Below are 23,061 nucleotides of genomic sequence, written 5' to 3'. Positions count from 1 at the left end.
GCAGATTGTTATGACCATAAAGTAAAACAGGACAGTTTGGCTGCGACTATCTGAAAACAAGGCATCACAGTTGGGGGTCGGACATGGAATTCAGTGATTATCAGGCACTGACCTTAGTACATGAATGCACAACAGAAGGGAAAATAGAAGACAGAAATTTGATTCCTGGCATAATCTTTTCTCACTTTCCCTCCTGTTAGTAACCACAGACTGCAGTACATGCAGTCCAGTGGGTCTTTCTACCCTCCCATCTGCTTTTACTACTAATTGTTATGGACAACAAAGCTGCATTTTCACAGCAGGGATGAGCTAATGAGAAAAAGATATTCAGGAGGAGAAAAATAAGCCCGTTATAAAGTTGCTTTGTCACGGGCCATTTCAGCTTGTAAATAAAGCAGGTTTTTTTTTCTTAGGTTCTGCAACATAAATATGACATACGTACTCTCCCGTGAGTATCACTGTTCTCAATCACTGAGCGACTGAAAACAAATAAACCATAAAGTTCGGCTGGATTTGAAATTCTAATAGAGGCATGGGAGCTATTTTAAATCTGATTGATTAGATTTAATTAGAAGGAATAATCCCAGGAAGCACCACAAAAATTGACCCCTTTTTTTTTAACATATATCATAAAAAGGATACTGCAGGCATTTGGTTGAAAGCATGTTTTATACTTTTTTTTTACCTGTGAACAACATTTGGACAGCATCATTTGAAGCATATTTCTTAAAACTTTTATTTCACCAAGTCACATTTACTCTTTTTTTTTTTAACATTAAACTGTCAGCTGAGTGTCGGATGAAGGGAGGGAAATGGCATGCAGAAATGCACAGTCCCTGGTGAGATTAGACAAATAATATGGCTTTTCGTTGTCATACTTTAATGCTGGACTTCAAGGACACGCCTGTAATTCTTGTCTCCTTCTAAATAGGTTGCTGAACTAAAAATATATCCCAGCAAGAAAGGGTGAGAGACAACAGAAATGAAATCATATCGCTGTGCAGAAGCTGGTGCTGAAGGCGATGGTGAAACAGGTAATGTTCTAGCCCTCCCACTGAGAAAGGCAAGGAGGAGCGGCCATTTACGCTTTCAAATCCTTTAGACGAAGTGGACTGCCATAGAGTACATCCAGAGAAGTCATTCCCCCTCAGCCACACACACACGGACTCACAACATCGATGGGGGCAGCAACTCTCCTTTGGCAGTCACTAAGCACTGAACAGCTCTGAGCTCAGCAGGAGGCTTTGGCCACCTGCATAGTGTGGAGTGGAGATAGAGAGACAAATCCAACGCTGAAACTGGTGATAGACATTTTCTTTTTCCACACCAAGGATTTTAGCAATTTGTTTTCAAGCTTTACACTCTTCTTGGGTTTCAGAGTGGCATGAAACAAAATAAATCACAGACTTCCCATTGCTTTGGGTGCTAAAATAATTTACTTTTACTGGAGGTCCCACACAGAAGAAGAAACTGCTTTATTGTTCCCAAGGCCCCATAAAGACCCATGCAAAATGTAAACAATGTTTGAGCCTACCTTTGAGCCTTGTTACAAGGGCCCACTACTGTGCAGCGTTCATTAGAGTGGAAATGATATGTGCAAACAAAGAGAGGCGCCTGAGCAACACACTCCGCTGCTTCTTTTCATCTCAGAATTGCAAATGAATGCAGCCCTCCTCACCTGGTCCCTGCAGGCAGAGTCCCAGTGCCTCCAATCAGTGCTTTATTGACAGCAGGCATCCAGCACAAAACAGAGAGCTAACAGTTGAGGATTATGCTTGATAAACACGCTGTCCCCTCAAACTGCGCCCCCTCATATTTTACTGCCCAGCAGGGTGGCCTCCTCCCAAGGTCAAAAATAAGGAGATGATTGGAAACACAGCTGCTGAAGCCAAGACTGGCACATATTTCTATCCAAGAATCAGACATCACTCAGTTTGCCTCTGTACTGTCTGCTTAGTAGATTTAAGTGTGCATCTTTGTGCATAACACCACGGAATCTTGTTGGAGGAAGTAAGTGCTTTTCATGAATAGGATCAAGAAAATATTAAATTTCATAAGAATTCCACATGGCTTGAAAAGGATATGGGGAAAGAACACACTCAGTCGTCCCATGCAGCAGCGCTGACACATTCTGTATTATTGCACAATGCCACCCTGTTTACGGAGACGCAGCATTAGACTTCCAGTGCAGCAAATTTCTGGGGCCATTCTGCTCCGTTTAAATAACAGGGAGGGTGGCACCGTAAACACACACTTGCTTGGCTTTGTTGAGCTAATGACTTCCTGCTCCAGTGGCTTGTGAAACAGTGTTAGAGCCAAAATAAGTAAAATCGGGAGCAGAATTTAATCTGTCACTCAATGGAAAGCCTATAAGCAGCAACATGCAGCCATCCAGAGGGTGCACGCAAGTGAGGTAAAAAATCACAGAAAAAAGCTCCCCAGCACAGAGCAATGCACCAGAACAGGTTGTGTATAGGCATGAGGATTACAGATTGGTTGGATAAATAGAGGATTCTTTAAAGCAAAACACACTGTGTGTGCGTGCATGTGAATGTCAGCCTAGGTGGTAATCTAAAACCATCAATCCCTTTGAATCTAGGTAAGCTTCACCTATGTAGAAAAGAGATTGATGTGGGGAGGAAGACACATCATGCACTCAGTTTTTGATCTTCCTGAATTTGCCCTAAGCGCGGTTTTGAACTGTGTAGCTGTGCAGCAGTCATATTAACAAGCCAAATCTAGCAAGGTAGTGCAAGCAGCGTTCAGTCTGCCTTTTCATCTACTCAGAATTAATCATTTCCATGAATTGCATGTTTCTATTGTGATCTCCTGGGACAACTGGATGGATATGATTAGGCGTTTCTCTAGGGTAGATGAGCTAAAAATTAATCAAACACATCATTAACTTGTTCTGCCAAAGCTATTTTGCCCCCTTTCTGGCCTATTTTCTCCTGCTGTTTTCTGAAACAAAGATGCATCTAAATTACACCTCTGCATGAATAAAGCAAGCCAACATAGATTCTGTAAACAGCTGAGTTTATTTAGCAAAAATCCCTCAAAAATCACTCCTATAACAAGTGGCAATCTGTTCAATATTGAAAACACACAAGGCTTTTAAATAATTATGGTTATGTGTACAAACGTTGCACAATTATGTGCAATGTTAAAAACTCCCAAATTTATGTCAATGAAACTTAAATTATATTTTTCACCCGATTATTCACAATCACCCACAAAGTTTATATGTCAAATCATGATTCATTTTAGATGCAAACACAAATAAGAGAAGATAAGAGGTACACATAGTAAAACCCAGACACTACATTCAGCATGTGAGAAAATAGACAGATATAGTACTTATAGATCTGTGTAAAAATCCCATTTTCTTATCCAGCAAGGTGCAAATTTATCTAGACAACATAATATTGAAAAATGCTCTGTTCTTACCAAAATCATTTAATTATACAAATATTGCTTTAGGCAAATTTTAAAAGGTTTTAGATAACGAGTGAATATGGAAATGGATCAAACAAGGAATATGCTTTTAAAACTTACTGCAACTGAACATTTTTTTTTCTACATTTTATACATATATATATATATATATATATATATATATATATATATATATATATAAAATGACATTCTTCCTTTATAAGCTATATTTAAAAAAAAAAAATTCTAAATAACTCACAGCAGAGTCAATCATTTCGTGTCTTTGATATCTCAATTGGACTCTCCACCAATAAGCCATAATATTAAAGATGGTGGACCGCAGCATGGGAGATATCTTGGGGGTGTCCTGTCTGACACAAAAATCTGGCAGTGAATCCTTTGGGTTCCAGTATTAGGTCCTTGTAGCTGCGGTTTGTTTCTCCACAACCCCTAGGAGCTTAGTCGGATTATAACAGCTGGGATGTTGAAGGCCAGTTCAACATTCTTGCCGTGCTCCAGCCGTTCCTGTGGAAGTTTTGTCCACCACATCCTCCTGAGAGATAAGGCTGAGCTCAGGAAACACTGTAGCCAGGTGGTAGCTGTCACAAAAGCATCCGCATAAAAGCACAGATGCCAGGTTTCTCAGCAGAGCATTGCATAGTAACGGCATTATTAATGAACACTTCACCTACCAGTGGTTTTAATGTAGTGGCTGATGGCTCTATACGAGTATACAATTTTGAAGACTGCTCTAAAAGTCTGAATCTTGAATTCTGATCACTTGCAAACATTCATATTTTATAATAAACACATAACTCTCACAAGGTTATATTTGGCACCTTGAAATAACATAATGCACTGAAAAGTATTAGTGCTTTACTGCTGGAACCAAGTACAATTAAAATACTGCATACCCTATTTCTGTAATATTACTCTGCTGGATACAATCATTCAAAGCAGCTGTAATACATTATACATGAATGAAAATCTCACTTAATGCTTCTAAAAAATACACTTTTAATTCCTGCATCACAGCATCTGTAAGATCCAATAAGCAATGAGAGATGCTCCTATGTAAATAACAGCAGTTAAATAAATTCCCTTTGAACTTCATAAATTATTCCATAGGAGCCAAACCAGCATGCACTCCACTTAACAATAAGGATTAAACAGAAGTAAGACATAAACTTTATCTGAACAGTATTTCTCCCACTAGCATTAGAAAAGCTTATCATTTGAATAGCAGTAAATCATTTGATGTCAGATACAATACTGAACATCTACTGATACTACATACACATTTGTTTTTAATCTAATTTTAAATGTTTCCCAGCAGTTTAAGTGCATGAATGAGTCTCATTTAAACACCTTACAGCTTTTTTTCTAAATAGTTTTCAACAATTATTTTACTGTCAGCCACATTACTTTGTTCCAACAATAGATATCTCAACTCTGAACAACAGCAAGATAGTTAATTGAAAATGGGTTCATTTCTCCCACTGTGCTAGTCTACATGAATGGAGAGGAGATAAAAATAATCTTAATAGTTGGTCAGACCTTCTTGAAGAAGTCCAGCCGGAGCAGGCTTATCTAAATCCTCTTGGCAGAGCTACGGGTATAGTCGGAGTAGAGTGCAGAGGAGTGCTTAAATTTGCCTGAATAGAAACTCTCACAAAGCAGCAGCAGGAAGTTCTTCTGATTGTGCATAACTCATCTGTTATATATGACTGATTCAATATGTTGTGTCAACTGAAACTGAAAAAGCTAAGCATAACACAGGAGCAAAAAAAACATTACATGCTGATAAAACCGTGTGCTTTGATAAGCAGGATGAAAAATCTAGGTTATATTATCTGAAAACCGTCCTTTATGTGCACCTTTCTTGTCCTTGCTGGGAAGGAAGTGGTCAAAGAGTAAAGGGAGAGAGAACGTGTCTTTTCTGTGTGATTGGTGTCACTGAAAGAACAAGGTTGCCTGACTGTGGGGTTATGACGAGCTCTCGGTCAATAAGGCTTCACTGTTGCTCTGCCTCAGAGACTGCCTGCTGGAGTCTCTGTCCACCTCATCCTCTTCATCAGATCTGCCAAGACTCAGGTGTCTCCGGTAAGCAGGAGGGCTACAGAGGTCAACACAAACACAGACACACCATTATATCATCACTTGGCAACATACAGCGACAAGAGAGAAGGTCATAAAGATATAATAGTGAACAACAAAAAGCATTATTTACTTTGAGCTATTTACTTTGGTCAGTAAATACCACACCCCCTTAAGTACACATGAATGAAGGGAGAAAATGCACCACACACATTCCTGCTGCATAGCAACAGTTGAAAAAAGTACTACCAGGGTTAAACCACAGAGATCAATACAATTCTATTAATGCTGTCTTCAAAAACAAGCTCTGTAAACACAAGTCAGTGTCACAAACCAGAAGAGAATGTGACTTTTCATGCATGAGTATCAGGATTGTGGCAAACAGTTCAAACATTAGAAAACGGTACGCGCAACGAGTGAAGGAAATCTAAAGAAGATTGAATTAATTCAGCACTGATCTGTTCTCCAACTTCCAGAGAGGCTGAAATGAAAACAGTCTTTTGTATCGGACCTGCCATGCTCATTACAAGGTTGTCGTTGGGGCTTTTCATGTTGTCATGACAACTCATGGTATTATACATTATTGCAATACTAGAAAAAAAAAAATCCCTGTAAAGACTTCAATAACTGCCATAGGCAAGGCTGTTTGATATACACTTGGAGGACAGCAAGCAAAAACGTGTCTAAACATGCAACAACCAGCCAAATGCTGCAATAAGACTTAGCTTTATACAGAATATGAAGCTTATGGTGTGTATTGTATGTAAATAAGTTAAAATGCCATATATTAACTTCAAATATATTAGTATATGACATAAACTAGCTTGATATGCATAGAATACTAGGCATTCGTGTCACAAGTGTTGACAATATTTGGGTTTAACAGTTGGTGGGAATGGGACATACCATAATGGAAAACACATTTTGTTCGCAAAAGCACATTTGATTTATGGTCAACCTGCCTTAATGCAGCGGAAGTCAGCTTTTATAAATGACAGGCTGATTTAAATTCAGAAGTAGTTGTCCAAAGAGCAATTTCAAAGCCATACAATAACAAGAAACATCCAAACTGTCAGTAAAATGACTTTTAAAACAGATAGCTTTAGAAGCTTAGAGCTAATTTTGGCACTTTAATTATGATGCAAAGTGTTTATATCAAATACTTCCAACAGGCATGTCACACCTCAAGTGAAAAGAAAAATTGATGTAATTTGTCTGCCTTGTTGCAAACTGCTGTCTGTGCTGGAGGAGAAGTCACAACCAGATGCTTTTTTCTCTTAACATGATGCACTTAGAAGAGCATCAAAACAACACAGAGATGTTCACATTTGCAGAGGTGCACTCCATCACTGCAAGGCAAAAACAGTTGCAGCGGTTCTGTTAAACATAAATATTATCACTGGTGGTCTGTAATGCCAACTATTATTGCAACATATTGCAGAAAAACGTTTTTATTTGTTTTGTTTGATTGATTTTTTTTTTCTTTTCAAAATAATGACAAATATTTTTAGTCTAATAGCATAATTTCCAAAGTAATATTTTAAGGTTTTATAGGAAGCCCAGTAAATCAGCAGTGGTCAGTGAGTCAGGTCAATGTACCTGCTGTTCCAGTCATGTTGATCACTCAAAGTGCTTTACACAACATGGCACATTCACCCATTCACATACACACGCTCATACCCCAAAAGGCACATTGGAGGGCAACTTGGGGCTAAGTTTCTTGCCCAAGAACACTTTGGCATGTAGTCAGGCTAGGGGGAAACCTGGACTCAGTCTTTAAGCCTTCCAGTTAAAAGACAACTGCTCTTCCTCCTGAACTACATCTGCCGAGGTAGATATAAGTTGGCTGAAATGTAACTTAAGCAATTATGCTGTAAGGCTAATGATTAGAAGGACAAATTAAAAGAACACCGTGAGAACTGGCAATGGCGCTGGATAGCATAAAGTCATTGTGCAACAGGGGGAGAGGTGTTTTGTTACAACAAGTCAGGTTTTATAATGTGAAGTTCTGGAAGGTAACAGCAAGATTTTTTTTGGCAATATGTTGACAGGAAAAAAAAACAAAAACATCACACACAAGGAGGACATTGCATCCGCGTTGTTTGTGGCAGTGTTGCAGGATCTGTCTTATGCCTCAGGCAGAGTCATACTGCACAATCTGATGGATCAGTCGAAAACTCTAAAAAGTTCAAATGAAGCTCATGCAGATATTTGCCTGGAAACAAGGGCTCCATTGATGAGGTTTTGGTCATTAGCCGAACATGCACAAAAGTAGATTTTCCAAAGTGGAATGCAACTCCCAAACACACACTTGTGTTTGTCCAATTATTTCAAGTCAAAATGCGTGTAGTTTACCATGCAGATCGGTTCATAGAGTATTTTTTTAAAATAATATTTTACATTTCGATATTGCGAAGACTATACATTTTAAAATTGTGAAGCCTTAACAAAAACATGCTACATGTGTCAAACAATGACTGCTTAAAATGTGTTACAAGAGACCTATGCTGTACAGAATAGTGGATTTGGACTGTTGAATAGATTTTCATTACTTTTATTTACAGATTTTTAGAGCAGGGGTAAGATCAGGGCTCAGTAATGTAGTGGAACACGAATCACATGGATATTTAAAATTATCCAAATAATAATCTATATATATTACCTAATGACAAAAACATTTTGGCTGTTAACTGGTCGTTGATGCCATCCTGCTGTGTATCAGACAACTAGCTAGCAAACTGGGAGGAAGAGCCTTTAGCTATCAGGCTCCTCTCTTATGGAACCAGTTCCCACTGTGGGTTCGGGAGTCAGACTCCCTCCACACCTTTAAGATTGAGCTGAAAACCTTCCTTTTCCATGATTCTTATAGTTAGGATATGAGCATCTCCTGAGTTGGAGTCTGCGTATACAGGACCCAACTGTCCAGGTTGTGTTCTTTGCTCTTATAGTTATGGGTAGTCTAGCCATCCATAACTTATGTAGCAATGGAGACATCACCTAATGCACTGAGAAGTACCTCACTCCATTTCTCTAATGTATTAATGTATAAATATATGACAATAATGCCATCTCTAACTTATTTCTCCCTTTTTCTGCAGGTCTTCCTGAATAAGTGGAGTTATACATGTTGATCTGTCTTTCCTGTCCTCTCCACCCCAACCAGTCGAAGCAGATGGCTGCCCTCCTGAGCCAGGTTCTGTCGGAGGTTTTCTTCCTGTAAAAAGGAAGTTTTTTTCCTTCCCACTGCCGCCTCGTGTATGCTCAGGATGGGGGATTGGATCAAAGTCATGATTTGATGCCATCAGTTGGTTTCTATTATATGCTATGTATGAATTGGCTTGAAATGCTGTGTATGTAAAGTGCCGGGTGACAACATTGTTGTGAAGTGGTGCTATACAAATAAAGCTGAATTGAATTGAACTGTTCAGCCTACGCTGCAAAAATGCTTCTCAGGCTGCTTGCTCATAAAACAAATGAACATTGAGATGGAGAAGAAATGAATTTAGTAAAAACTAAAGCTTAAATGCGGGACCACCACAACCAGCAACATGTAAGCTCAGCGAATCAAATTTAGTTCTTTGTAATGAAGGGTGATGTTGACAATATCATAGCCCTGTTAGTGATCAGTATGTTCCCATACTGGAGTCACACACCACAAATGAATATTTTGAAGAGCCCTCCACAGTGGCATGTTCACACTGCAATGGTATCTCAGCTGACTCCTCACCAGGACATATCTGCCATAACAGTGCAAGTTGCATCTTTTAAAAATCCTGATAGCTACATTAAACTGTGAAAGGTGACAGTAGTATTTAATATCTAGAGGACGCCTTTGAGATTTTAAATCTAAGTACACGGCTTTGATTAAAATCCCTTAGTGCAGTTCATTTAAACTGAGCTGATATGTGAACACCAAAGCTTTCAGCAGGCACTGCTCAACCTTTCCATGTACCTGGTGACTGTGTAAATCATTTGTTTGTGGTTGGGTGGTTAATTATCACAATTTGACAAATGCAGAGTCCAGATTCACCTCTGCTACCTTAAAACATTAATGAGTGCTTTAATCAGCTGCTTGTTTGCATACTCTGGTTAACTTCCTGTTAACTCCATACAAAGTGTAACATCACAGTGCACGGTAGAGCTAAACTAAACTCTATGCTGCTCACTTTTGCAACTCTACCTTCTTTTTTGCATCAGCCATGTCAGACTTTAGATATTGTTGGTCATTGCTTTAAAATTTTGTGATCTAAAAGCAGAGATTTACAATATGATTATATCTTCAGCAACAGAGAAAATTTTTCAATACTTATATGCAAAATACACCTCAAACTGAAGGCAAGCTGGGAAAGAAAAGATTAAAACAGTCAAGTCAAAAATAGCAGCATACTATAATTAGTTAGTGTGGCATTTGCGTAAAAAAAAAAAAAAAAAAAAAAAAAAAAAAAAAAAAAGGGGGCAAAAAAGTTAAATATCTCCAGCAGGAATCACCATTGTGTGACAAGGATTATTTTTTGTCAGAATTAAAGACAAAATCTTCACATATACCAAACAAGGTTAGTATATTAAACAAAACATTCTTCATTCATTTTTATTTGTGTCAGGCTCCGGGGTTTTTATCACACCATGCGTCACCTTTTTCTTGTGTTGGTATTAGTCATCGTCAGGCCTGTAGAGGTACTTCATCATCGTGCTATCCATCTTCTTTTGTTTCTTCTTGGTATCTTTCTTGCTAGACCTTCCATGCCCCGCAAGCTCCTTCTCATCATCATTTGCTTGTTTTGGGCCCCTTTTAACACTGCTGGAACTTCGGTAGGAAATGGTTGAGTCGGAAGAAGAGGACTCTGATGACTCTGACGACGAAGAGGAATCTTCTGACTCGCTTGGTTTCTTCTTAGACTTTTTCTTGGACTTTTTGTCCTTTTTCCCCTTTGCACTCTTTTTGCTGTGACGATCGTCTGAGGATGATGACGACGACGACGAGGAAGAGGAGTCTGACGAGGAGAACTTACTTTTTTTATCTTTACGACCGCGGGAGGTGCTGGCATGCCGATTACGGTAATCCTGAGCAGAACTTGAAGAACGAAGAAGGCTCGATGTGCTGCACACCAACTCGTCATCGTCTCCCTTCTTCCGGCTGTCCTCGCTTCCTTGGCCCTTCTTGGTATCATCTTCCTCGCCACTGGAGTTGTCAAGTTTGCTGCGCTTAAACTTAATGGGCTTAAAACTTAGCACCTCATTGATTGCAGCCTCCAAATCCGGGTCCAAGTAGTTTCTGTGTGTGACCAGTTTAATGTCCGACGTGTCTGGCAGATTGCCGTCTGATGAGCAAGGTTGAGGTGGATTAGAGAAGCTGCGACTGAGGGAGCGTGGACTGTACAGTGATGTTCCACCTTCTCCGAAGGCCATACTTTGAGCATCGTCGTCATCGTCACCGACATGCAAACCGAATTCACTGAGACCACAGCTGCGGGCAAGAGACAGACGAGAGCTGCTGCGTCTGTCGTCTTTCCAAGAGCTGCTGCGACGCAAAGAACGAGGGCTGGATCGGCTCACGCTGCTGATAGTGGACTTATTGTCATCATCCATATCCAACATGCCCCTCCTTGTGGACATCCTGCTGGGAGCCACTGATGATACCATGGACTCCTTATCAAATTCGGGGCTACTGCGGGAAGTCCAACGAGACTCTAAGCCCTTCCTTGCTCTGCTGGTAGCCTCAGAGTAGGCCAGGGAGATGACAGAGCCTTTGTCATCTATATCCTCCTCTGCATGACTCTTCCTCCTGTCTTCCTGGAGCTCCCCAGACTTCGACTTGGCTTTGCGAATGGCAGCATGGTCTGGTGTGTCAGACTGTTCTTTGAGAGTGTTAAACAGTGAGCTCTCATCCCCTGTACCCCCAATGGAGTCCTTCAGGTTGGCGCGTTTCCTGTAGCTCAGGGAACTCATGACAGACACTGATCTGCTTTGCTCTATCTCCTTCCCATCTTTACTGCCGTCACTCATCTTCTCCTTACCTTCTTTCATCTCCTTGGCATCTGCATTTGCTGAATATCTAAAGGGTTATGTAATAAAAATGACACCTTAGATTGCCAACAGTACATGAGCAAAAAAAAAAAAGAAATGTAAACTTAAAGTTTTAATCTTTGCCTTGGTGAAACATTGTCAGATGATATGTGGTGGCTGAGATTTTCTATATTGGCACCTTGACACGCTGTGATGTCAGTGTTTTAGAATAAATCTGTCATTTTCATTTTGTCCTTGGGACCAGCCACAAGATGGGAAATGCATACAGTACCTCTTGCTATTGCTGTTATACACCGAGTATGCTGCTGAAAGTGAGGCAATCAACTAGTGGAGGGATCTATCTAACGGTGGCAGTCGTGTCATTTAGCAGGCGCGCCAACTGGCTACAGGCCACATCAATAAATTTTACAGCACCCGCTTCCCCATACCGCCTCCTGTCATTAGACAGATTACTGGGAGAGAAAGATGACACCTAATCACATAAGACACCCATCCGTCTGTTGCACCACTGCCCCAGGTAATCGTGGGCCTTTTCAAGGTTGGGAATATGGGTAGTTTTATCCGTCTGGTTATCAGACATGCTGCAAAAGGGACCGTGTGCACTAACCTGGTGCTCTTTAGACTACCATCATCTGACAGGGTCTTGCTGGAGCCTTTGTTCTTTGAGAGCCAAGACTTAACCCCATCCACACGGTCCTCCACCTCCGAATCTGTTTCTGTCTCCTCCCCACTGTGAAGAAAATAAACCAGCTGGAGTTTGCAAAGAGCATCAAAAGTATTCATCACACCATGTCATTTTTATCTTTGAGTGCAGAGCTCTGTCAGTACGGTAAAAAGGTTCAGGAATTTCTTTAAACCCTGACATTGCTGCAAAATACTGGTAAAATAAAATGTCTTAAATCTGCCTTATGTAGCAATTCAGAGTCAATGACAGTTTCTCAAAGGAAATGACAGTTTAGGTAATGTTATGTGAATAGCGTATACATGCAGGTATGATATCCAAGGATACTGCAAGATTTCGCCTATAACATTTTACAACTGGACACATTATCTTGTAGGAGGATTCAAGGCAAATCAGATAGACAGTTTAACTAAAGCTGTGATACCATACTTTCAACAAACTTTAGACACTCCCACCCACACACACACTTTTCACTTCCCAACACAAATGGACCACAAACACACTTAAAATGCAGATTGCAGCTGAAACGGTTGAGGATATAATTAACTTGTTTTGTTGGTTCTGAGCTGTGTGCCATGTCACCTGCACCCAGTGATTGGTATTGGAGAAGAGCCATGAGGCAGCCCCACAGACCTTATGCCTGACATACCAATCAATATACACACACCAATAGATCATGATGAAAAAGCTCAGCAGATCCCACCTGGATAGGATCAATCCTCATTCATTCAGAAATGTGCTGAAAATTTTGAATTATGCATCCCATTGTTCAAGAAGGTTAATGTGGCAGGAAGAGGAGAGCAGAATGGCACAACCTCTAAGTCAAGGTCAAAATGCATTTGGACAAATATATATTGCTGTGTTGTTGTTTGTACAAGGACACATCGCTTGTAACCTCAGTGTTGGATGTGCTCCCTCCGTTGGCTACATAATGAGTGAGAATACATTTACACGTTGCATAGAGACCCATATGTTCTGAAGGCCTAGAATATGTCTGAAGCTGTGCTAAGGTCTGTCAGAGAAAATAATATATTGCACAATTCAGTTCTTAGCTTCAACACAACAGATTGTGTATTCAAATCAGTTATGACAGGGCTGTTGTAAAGCATCTCCAATTTTCAGCTCTTCTTGATTAATGGGTTGCTGTGCTTTTATTTATAGCCTTATAGTAACTTTAATAGAGTCGTGCTTCATCAATCTAAAATATTAGCCTTGTATATCACTGAGCTGTTGATATATTTCACTGGATTGTCTACACAAAGCTGACAAGTATTAAAAATGAGAAACAGGAATGCACTTCACCGATCTGTCTTTGCGGACAAGCTTATCTATCCGATTCCCGGAACACATTACAAAATGTTGGGAAGGTGCAAACACTACTCCAAGAGGTGTGAAATGACAGGTAGGCTGCTGGGCCCTCTTCTTCGTCCACATGCCATACGGTCATTAATGTACATGAGCTCTCACACTGAACAGTATTTAACAGCAGCTCCTTCCTCTGTCCCAAAGATGTATGACTCAGATAGTCATTTTCCCTTCAGACAAAGCATGTTCCTACCCTGCTTCTTTTATTTTGTGGACTGGCTCTCCAAAAACAATAAGAAAAATAGTTTTAGATAAGTGGTATTTGAGTATTTTATGTGAATGAGCACAGGGAGGAAGGGGCATCAGAGTCTTTGAGTAAAAGATATTCAAGCTTTCTAAGAGCATTAAAATGGAAACTTAGGGCTTCATTTTTATTAGATAAAGGTTAGGCTCATTTTTAAAAATTCTTAATGGTGAGGTCAAAGTATTTTCTTCTTAAAACATCAGATTTTCTATCTTTAGGAGGTGCTTTATGAAGCAAGAACTCAAAAAGTGTTCTTCAGTTCAAGTTCCCTTTATTTTCCACTCCCCCCTCTTTACTACTGCATGCTAGCAGCTGCTAAAAGCCCACCAAAATACAAGATAATGGGCTCATTAATACTGCCAAGTTGATTACACATGCCCATTTGTCAGCTTTGTGATGTTTTGGCATTTTAATGTTATATTTAAAAGCTGAAACTAGCATATCCTCAACTCTCTCGCCTGTATGCAACATATACAAGCCAGTAAAATGAAAGGTGGCTTACAATTGAGGGCTGTAAAAATGGTGTCACAAACGATTTGTCCTTGGCCCCACACTACTAGCTAACCAGTCCAGAGGCTCGTAGATACAAACAAGCCTCAGGACTTTCGAAGTGAACATTAATCGCTTCTGACAATTGGCCTGCACTGGTTGTAAATCTTTGTCACAAATGCTTACTTTCAGCATCAAATCTCATATGGCTCGGTTCTACTGGTTTAACACTAAACTATAAGAATAATAAAACCATAGTTTTAAGTTATGTATTTAATATGAACTAATTCTGGAAAACAATATAAGCTTCTCACTTGGAGACGTAATTATTCTTACTGTCAAACATAATCATCACCTTATGCTGAAGCTGGGAAAAAAAAACGCAACCTTTCCAGACAGTAATGTATCATTCTGCAATCTGTGGGGGGAAAACCAGTCAGAGGAACATTTATTTAGCTAAAATTATCTGCCCCTACAACGTTAATGCTAATATTCCTGCCCACTTTCATGACCTGGATTGAAGCACGGAGCACAAAAATATTTAACAGCACTGCAAATCATTTGGAAATTCCACTGCATAATAAGAAAAATCACCTCCTCCATTACTGTTCATCCATGCTGCTAATGCAATAATGTTAAAGGAGGGAAAATGTTATTAAGTAAACATAACAAACCCCTGTTTTTTTTTGTTTGTTTTTTTGTACAAAAAGAAAAGGAGAAAACTGCTACAACATGGGTTCTATGATGAGCAAAAAACCCAAAAAGATAAAGAACATGATGGGAGATGAACTATGAGTTTAAAGTAAATTATATAGTATTTGCTTCAAACTGGAGACTACTTAAATATGCCCTGATGAAGATTTAAGCAATTTAAGAGGATGCCACAGATTTAAAAAAAAATCCTGCTGCTGTATATAAACTGAAAGAGAAAGTTTCACAGTCAGTCCAGAGAACATATTCAACATGCACAACCAGGCACTGAGCCTTCTGAAAGCAAGACAAGGTGATCTTTTTTATTAGGTAAGTTTAATGTTTTCACAGCACAAAGAAATGAGATTGGATTAGCAGAGTATTTGCATGCATGGGAAACAGCTGAGCTTTTAGTTAAATTTTTAAATTGTGCACTGTCACAGCCATGTGTGCTTATCAAACGGCAAGTCCAAGCATTACTCGCTTTGCTGTGTTTAAGGTCTGCCAGGGTACATGTAAGTCACTCCGATAACTAAATTCTTGCAAAGACCACAATACAGCAACTGATTAAACTGCACAGAACAAAATATGTATGCATGCACTTCACAGAGGAACTAAACATCCTACATATTGCATACACCCGCTGATGAAACTTGTGCCTTGTGATCAACTGTTTGTGTTAAAGGGTTCCATACAATTGATCTCAATTGTTCTTCACAGAACTTTAATGTCCTGCCAAGTGCTTTACAATTTCTGTGAATGAATCACTTCACCCTAAATTAAATATAATATTAATGATTCACATAGAGGCATCACAGTGTGATAACATCTGATGTGTCAACCAGACTGAAAGTGAAATTTTGCATGTGCTTTGGAAATTCTGTACATAACTGGAGAAGAGTTATTAAAGCTCAGTGGAACAGTCTAATCTTTTGATCTAAGCAAGCATGTGATGGCATGCGATGGAGCTCCAAACGTGACAGACGATTGTGTTTATGCAATATAACAAAGACAATAATGCAGTATCCTCACACTTCACCGTTTCCTTCATTCGATTCAGATCGATTTAAAGGTGAATAATAGTGACTTCATGGTAGATATTTTGTGTTGTTTATATTTTAACTTTCATCAAGCAAACAAGGGTTGGAATCTCCACTGAGGCAGACTTTATACACATTCAGACACTTGGCTTAAAATTAAATGAAACAGAATGAAACGCAGGGCCATCCTTTAAACATAGCTTTTATCAGAGATGTTTAACACAGACACCTCTTCTCATTCTATTTGAAATAACTTCTCTTTGCAGTGCTATTGGGGAAAGCAGAACGTGGAAGGATGAGGAATACTGCATTATTTCCCCTTGTGGTTGAAATGGGTGTGAAAAAATGTGAAAACATCCACAATGGCAGAAAAACAAAGGATGCATTTTCCATTCTCACGTTTTGTTCTTTCGTTTCTGATATTTTGTCACCATGTCTTGCAAACTGCCAGAAGTGAGAAAGAAACCAAAAAGGGAACAAGAGGAGAAAGAGAAACAGAGAAGGTGAGATAAACAAATAATAGTGCAAAAGCAGGACAAACTGAGATAAATCCAAAATAAAAACATTTTGCACCAACACATATACATAAAATAACTACCCACTGTTCTGTAAAACACTAAATCAAGTCATGCCTGCTCAAACAGAGACAATGTGTAATGTCTTCCTTTTTAGTCTCTTTTATGGCAGTCAGGGTTTACCTCCACAGGCTTAAAGCTAGCATAACCCCTCAACCCCAGTGCAAAGAGGGAGGGGGTAATCAAACAGGAAAAAACCAGCAAAGAGACAAAAGATCAGAGGCAGGGAGCTGAATTAAACCATTTGAGGAGTACTCAGGGATTTGACAGAGTGAAGTATGACTCAGAGTACAAAAGGGCTTGGGAATATATGTAGGAAAATGTGGGTGAATCAAAAGATACATATGATTGACAGCATCAGAAAGCCAGCAGGGCTTGTATTATTCTAGGCCTCTAGCTACATTGTAGTGTGTGTGTACCAAGAATACAGATGTACTGGAGCAAAGGCAATAAACCCATTTTAGAGGAGACAATTTAGCATGTCACAGCATGAAGAACACAGGTGGAATTAATAACATTAATGAAAGTCGAGTTCCTTTAACATCTGCAGTAAACCGTGACTGTGAACTTATATGCACAGCAGCAGAACACAGTCATTAACACTCTTGTGCAGCTCTTGGTAATAAGAAAAAAAGGGTTGATTTAACTTCCTTTGCAGAGTATTTAAGCTGTGCTGTACCTGTTGATTAGGTCCTCATTGTCATCACTCTCCATCTCATCCTCAATTGCAGCTTGCAGATCGCCTATCCTCTTGAAGGCCAGCTTAAGGTCCACTTGTAAGCTTTGATTTGCTGCCTCTAAGCTCTCAATGTCCATTTCCTGTTGAATAGATTGCACCACAGAAACATGGTTACATCAGCTGATGTAAACACTATTGAATCTTGTCAGGTCACCAAGCAACCAAAGCCTTACCAGCTCATGCTTCTTGCGGCTTGCTTCACCCTCCTTCTTGGACAGCTCTGCCATCTCTTCTTTCATGTCCCTTATCTGCCTCTGCATGCGCTTATTCTGGTCCTTCTCCCTGTTTTCTGCAGCGATGCGTTGGTTTCTCTCCTCTGTCATCTTTTCCAGATTCTCCTTCAGACGACCCACCAGGCTCTGGGGAGCAGTCAATGGCAATTGGCTGAATTTGCCCTTATCACAAACAGCTTTAACGTTTATCAACTAAATTTAGCTAATTAGTAAAAAAAAATATCAATAATAATGTATTGACAAATAATTATTATATTTACCAGTCAGATTTTTTTTTTGTCAATTCAAGATACTGAACATATATCTTCAAACAAACAAAAATGCAAGTTTTGAGACCTGTAAACATATAATTTGGCCTTAAAAACATGTCAATAGTGTTATTATTAGAAGAGTCAACGGCATTTGCTGTTGTGGATGAAATAGTATAAAACTGCAATGACATAGAAATGTTTCTCACTTAGAGATCCTGCCATGCCTGGGTTGTAAAATGGACATACTATAAAGGAAAAAATGGTATATGCTTTTTCTGTGCCTAACTGCATATATTTGAGTGTCTGAAGTCAAAAACTCAGAAAAATATAACCCTGACATTTTGATTTGGACCCTTGTATCTGAAAATGTGTCTTTCAGTGACCCTTCAGAATAAAGAATTATGACATTCTACAACACTATCCAGTCTCCAAGTTCGCAATTCCTTTTTCCAATTTGTCACTAAATGCAACGTAAGTATAGCATCAGTAACTCCAAGTGCAAAAACAACCATCAGTGAAATGCAGGTTATTAGAGCATCAGTTCTTCAAGTTGACAGCTAGAAACTTAAAACAATAAAGATAGTTTCAACGCTGATAGAGCCAGCAGCTGTTTTGTTCTGCAGTGCTGTGTTAATGCCTGTTCCACACACAACTCAGAACAAGACTGAGGTTAAAAAAAAAAAAAAAAAGAAAAAGATCTGCAGCCTTCCAACTGTTCACGTTTTAACTGCAGATTAAACAAATGTAAGAATTTGAGGATAAGATTGCCAGTCAAGTATTCTTCTATTAGTCTGGTGTGTGGTTTGAGCTCTCCAGCCATCCACTGTATGCTCTCTCATGCTGTAATAACATGCTCCAGGGTTATTAAATACTACAGTTCTCCCAAGAGAAAGGGGGAGCGGAGTCATGGGTCACACCACGCCCCTAAAATAATCCGCTTGAAGAAAAAGGGACTGCTGCAATGTGTCTGTTATTTCAAACACAGCATGTCACAGAGATTTCATTAAGACCTCTGTAAACTGTGTCAGCTTGTGATAAAAGGGCATCATGCATCTCTTTTCCATTTATTAACACACAGAATTTAAGACTAAAAGTATCTACAACATAATATTAACTAGAATATATCCTGTTTGAAATATGTACAATGTGCTCTGGACAAGTAAAAAATTAATATTAATATTAACAATAATGATAATAATAGAAATCTAAAAAGTCTAATCTGGAATTAAAATATATCTTGAACTGGCATTATGTTTAAAGTTCACATGTAGCATCTGTTAAAGATACAATATAATCTGATAGGAAAAGTTAAATTATTTGAATTAAAAAGAAATAAAACTGAATATACTATTATTTTATAGTATTATTTCATTAGAACCCAATCATAGATATTGTCATATGAATTATATTCAAGATTAGTTAAATTATTTTCCAAATGGTCTAGCTGTAGTCTCATGCATTGTGGACATATAAACACATCTTAAGCAAACCCCCTGTCTTAGCTTTGTCTCAATCATTTCATTCTTTTAACTTGTTATTTCTAACACTTCTGTTGCAGACATAACATGACTATACCACTACACTTCGCTACTTTATCATAGTACAACTAAAGATCCACTAGGCTTAAGCAGTGACAGATATACAGTGGTGTCATGTAAGATGCAATGAGAAAGTAATGATGTGAACTTTCATTAACGCTTCAAATCCAAACTTGACGATTTGAATTTCAATTTAAATCTAAGCTACAAACATACAGGCCGTGATGGCTGAATGTTTCTACAATTTGTACAAATGTCTACACTGTACATTATCAATATGAAGCATTATCAACTTCTTATTGTCAAAAGTGCTATGTGGAGCTTGCAAAAATAGGTTTTTAGCTTGTTTCTTAATATAATTCAAATTGTCTTTAGGAAATGCACCTATTGGGGAATAACCAGTTTCATAAAACCAGCAGCACCACCTCACCTCCAGGCGTTTGATCTGTGTTTTTTCATACTCCAGCTTGGTTTCCAGCTCACGGATCTTAGCCTCCTGACGGCTCACAAGCGACTTCTCCACCATGGACTGTTCTTGGAACTCTAACTGGCTCTGTAGTGAATGTAACTGGGGGAAGATCACACACATACACACACACACAGATATAGATTGTAAATACAATGTACCTAAGAAGCAGTGCTCACACAAAATCTTCTCTTTTCACCTCTGTTTTCCACATCCTCTGTTAGATTAGGTCTAAAGTCCATAAGAGAAGATGCTTTTGTCTCTTGCAAGCATTAAAGCTACACTGCTTTTCACTTTTTCACCCATTTTGCATTAAGTTAATCAACCTCTGTAAATGTGTGCATTAAGTCTGAATAATGAGCCCACAAGCTACCTCAAATGGTCAAAAACAGAGCTTGTGGTTATGACTGAGTGACAGCGAGTCATGGTAATTTCTCAGGCTTTGTGAAAGGCTTCAGCATCATGCAAAGCACGTTTGTTCTATTTGAATTGTATTTTTCATGACTGATGAAAGGAAGAAAGATATGTCACAACAAAACCGGCCCGAAAGGCAGCATGGCACCTAATGAGGGACTTCTGCATCTGAGACAAGGAGGATTTAGAGTTCTCCTTTGATATTACTAAAGAAGCCAGATTTCCCTCCTACTGGGAATGAGATAACCACTTCAAGGTCAGATGCTTTAGATAATGATCACTGCCTACTCTAGCAGGTTTTAACTGTGCCTTGCAGCTTGCTGTGTGTCTAAAGTGTAGCCAGAAATATTCTGATGGGTATACCTAGAGTTGCCCGAAACCTTGGGCACTTGTATATTTGAATAAAACAGAGACATGGCACACTGCTTGGGAGTGGTAAGAGCTCAGTTCTGTTGCTTTGAGGCAAATACTGTTTACAGCAGATGGTGGTATTTGTTAAATCCATTGCAGATCCATCCACTCATCAGCTATACTTGCTTTATCCTGTACAGAGTTGTGGGGGGCTGGAGCTTATCCCAGCTAACACTAGGTAAGAGGCTGGGACACCAGTCCATCACAGGGCTAACACGGAGAAAGACAGCCATGCATGTACACGCTTGCGGCCAGTTTAGAATTACCAATTAACCTGCACATGCCTTTGAACAGTGGGAAGAAAACTCACACAGGCAAAGGGAGAAAAAGCAAATTAAACACAGAAAAGCCCCAGCTGACCAACAGGTTTGAGCCCAGAATGCTCTCGCTGTGAAAGCACCACTGTGCATCCATACAAAACAAAGACGTACAGTCCCTCAAAGCTTAAGTTTGAACAATGAATGTTCAAAGAAACGCAACAGATTGTCATATTCAAGCCAAATTAAGGTTTAATAGCCCAGAAGAAATTAATTTAGCAAACAAATGCATCAACAAAGAAAAGCCCCCTGCATCAATATATGACACTCCTAACATGACAAAGGTTATCCTCTGAACAACTGACACTCCATTAGACAAACATGATAAAAGCACTGTTATAAAAACAGGTCTAAATCAGGTGCATTAACCTTTGCGCCATATAAATCTACATTTATGCTGAACCCCAACCATTAGCTGACACCTCACAGAACACAGTAATTTAACCAATCAACTAACAAGTAGGAAAAAAATCAGATGGAAACAGCTTCAGACTGCAACGGTCATATGGCTTTAAGTGAGTGGAATACAAGCCAGTTGTGCACAGAGCTAAAGGAAGAATGACAGTTTGCAGCTTTACAAACAGACATGGCATTTGCACATGGAAACATCAAAGCCTTGACCTATATGCTAGTGTCAGCGTGCTAAAATACTCACAATGGCAAACGTTAGCATGCTGATGTTCAGCCAGTAAAATGTGGCCTTTGCATTTTTGAATCATTACTGCCAAGCCATCGGTGGGTTGCTGAAATATTTCACTGACTAAGTGAAAATGTTGACCTGTCAGTGGTGCTGGAGAAAAAAAGGTCAGGATCGCCAAAGTCAGCAGACTTTATCCTCTGACTGACATTGCACATGTAGGCTGAGTAGAATATTTAGCTACGGACCAACAGCGCGGTTCTTATCTTAACATGGGTCAGATCTTAAAGCATATCAGAAAATGAAACACAAATCAAAGAGATCAGATTAATTTTTTATGGCAGCATATTTTCATATGACTTTTCGTGCGACCCCATTATTACGCAACAAAGAATTTCAAAGGAGTCATTTATGGTGCAGTTATACTGCAAGAATTAAGCACAAAAGCTAAATTCTCATAGATTACCATTTGTGAAATTTCCTCTGGACTGAATAAGTTTCTGATATATAGATGTACATTCCTCTGTACTGAATGTGTTTCTAATGTATAGGAGAAAAAAGGAATGAAGAGTGTGTGGGCTGAAACACGAAGCACATAAATAGATAGCACAGGCCCTCTGGTCCCTACAAAACAGTAGTTTGACATTTAAAGCATGACTTGTCTTTGAGCGACTGCTGTGAGGGACTTTTTCATGTGTGAGGGAAAAAAAACGCCACATTCATGATTTTTTTTTTTTTTTTTTTTTTTTTTTTTTAGGTGTGTGTGTGTGTGTCTCTGTCTGTGTGTGTGTGTGTGTGTGTGTGTGTGCGTGTGCGTGTGCGTGTGCGTGTGCGTGTGCGTGTGTGTGTGGGTGGGTGGGTGGGTGGGGGGGCACATTAACAAGGTTTAAATGGCTATTTTGTCCTGTTATCAAGGCTTATCTTTATAGCTCAGTCAATCAACTAACAAACTTCATTACCTGAGGGGTGCCATTTTTTTTTTTTACATTCAGATGCTGTCTCTTCATTAATCAAATGTTATATTTTCAATCAAATCTTTTAAAAACTAAATTAAAAAAATACTTACATACCTACCTATCTACCTATGTGTGTGTATATATATACATACATATATATATATATATATACATATACATACATATATATATATATACATATATATATATATATATATATACATATATATATATATATATATATATATATATATATATACACATATATATACACACATACACATATATATATATATATATATATATATACATAATACACATATACATATATATATACATATACACATATACATAATATATATATACATATACACATATACATATATATATATACATATACACATATACATATATATATATATACATATACATCATATACATATATATATATATATATA

At 38.8% G+C, this 23,061-nt stretch overlaps 1 protein-coding gene across 1 annotated transcript in view; it reads right to left on the bottom strand.

Annotated features, from left to right (window-relative positions):
* Positions 1–3,015: 3,015 nt before the first annotated feature.
* The window catches only part of LOC306761311 (unconventional myosin-XVIIIa-like), a 61,221-nt gene continuing 41,175 nt past the window's right edge, over positions 3,016–23,061 (bottom strand). Inside the window, exons 32-39 of the mRNA XM_079247436.1 lie at positions 21,896–21,930; positions 19,833–19,970; positions 17,554–17,739; positions 17,321–17,460; positions 16,466–16,510; positions 12,164–12,286; positions 10,165–11,584; positions 3,016–5,551 (exon numbers count right to left, since the gene is read on the bottom strand). Of these exons, the coding sequence (XP_079103562.1) occupies positions 10,183–11,584; positions 12,164–12,286; positions 16,466–16,510; positions 17,321–17,460; positions 17,554–17,739; positions 19,833–19,970; positions 21,896–21,930 (2,069 nt within the window). The 3' untranslated portion in view covers positions 3,016–5,551; positions 10,165–10,182. The remainder of the gene's footprint in view (positions 5,552–10,164; positions 11,585–12,163; positions 12,287–16,465; positions 16,511–17,320; positions 17,461–17,553; positions 17,740–19,832; positions 19,971–21,895; positions 21,931–23,061) is intronic.

This window comes from Telmatherina bonti (assembly GCF_933228915.1).
Source record: "Telmatherina bonti genome assembly, chromosome: 10".
Classification (NCBI taxonomy): Eukaryota; Metazoa; Chordata; class Actinopteri; order Atheriniformes; family Telmatherinidae; genus Telmatherina; species Telmatherina bonti.
The sequence above is the reverse complement of the archived record's forward strand: the minus strand, read 5'-3'. Positions and strand labels throughout refer to the sequence as shown.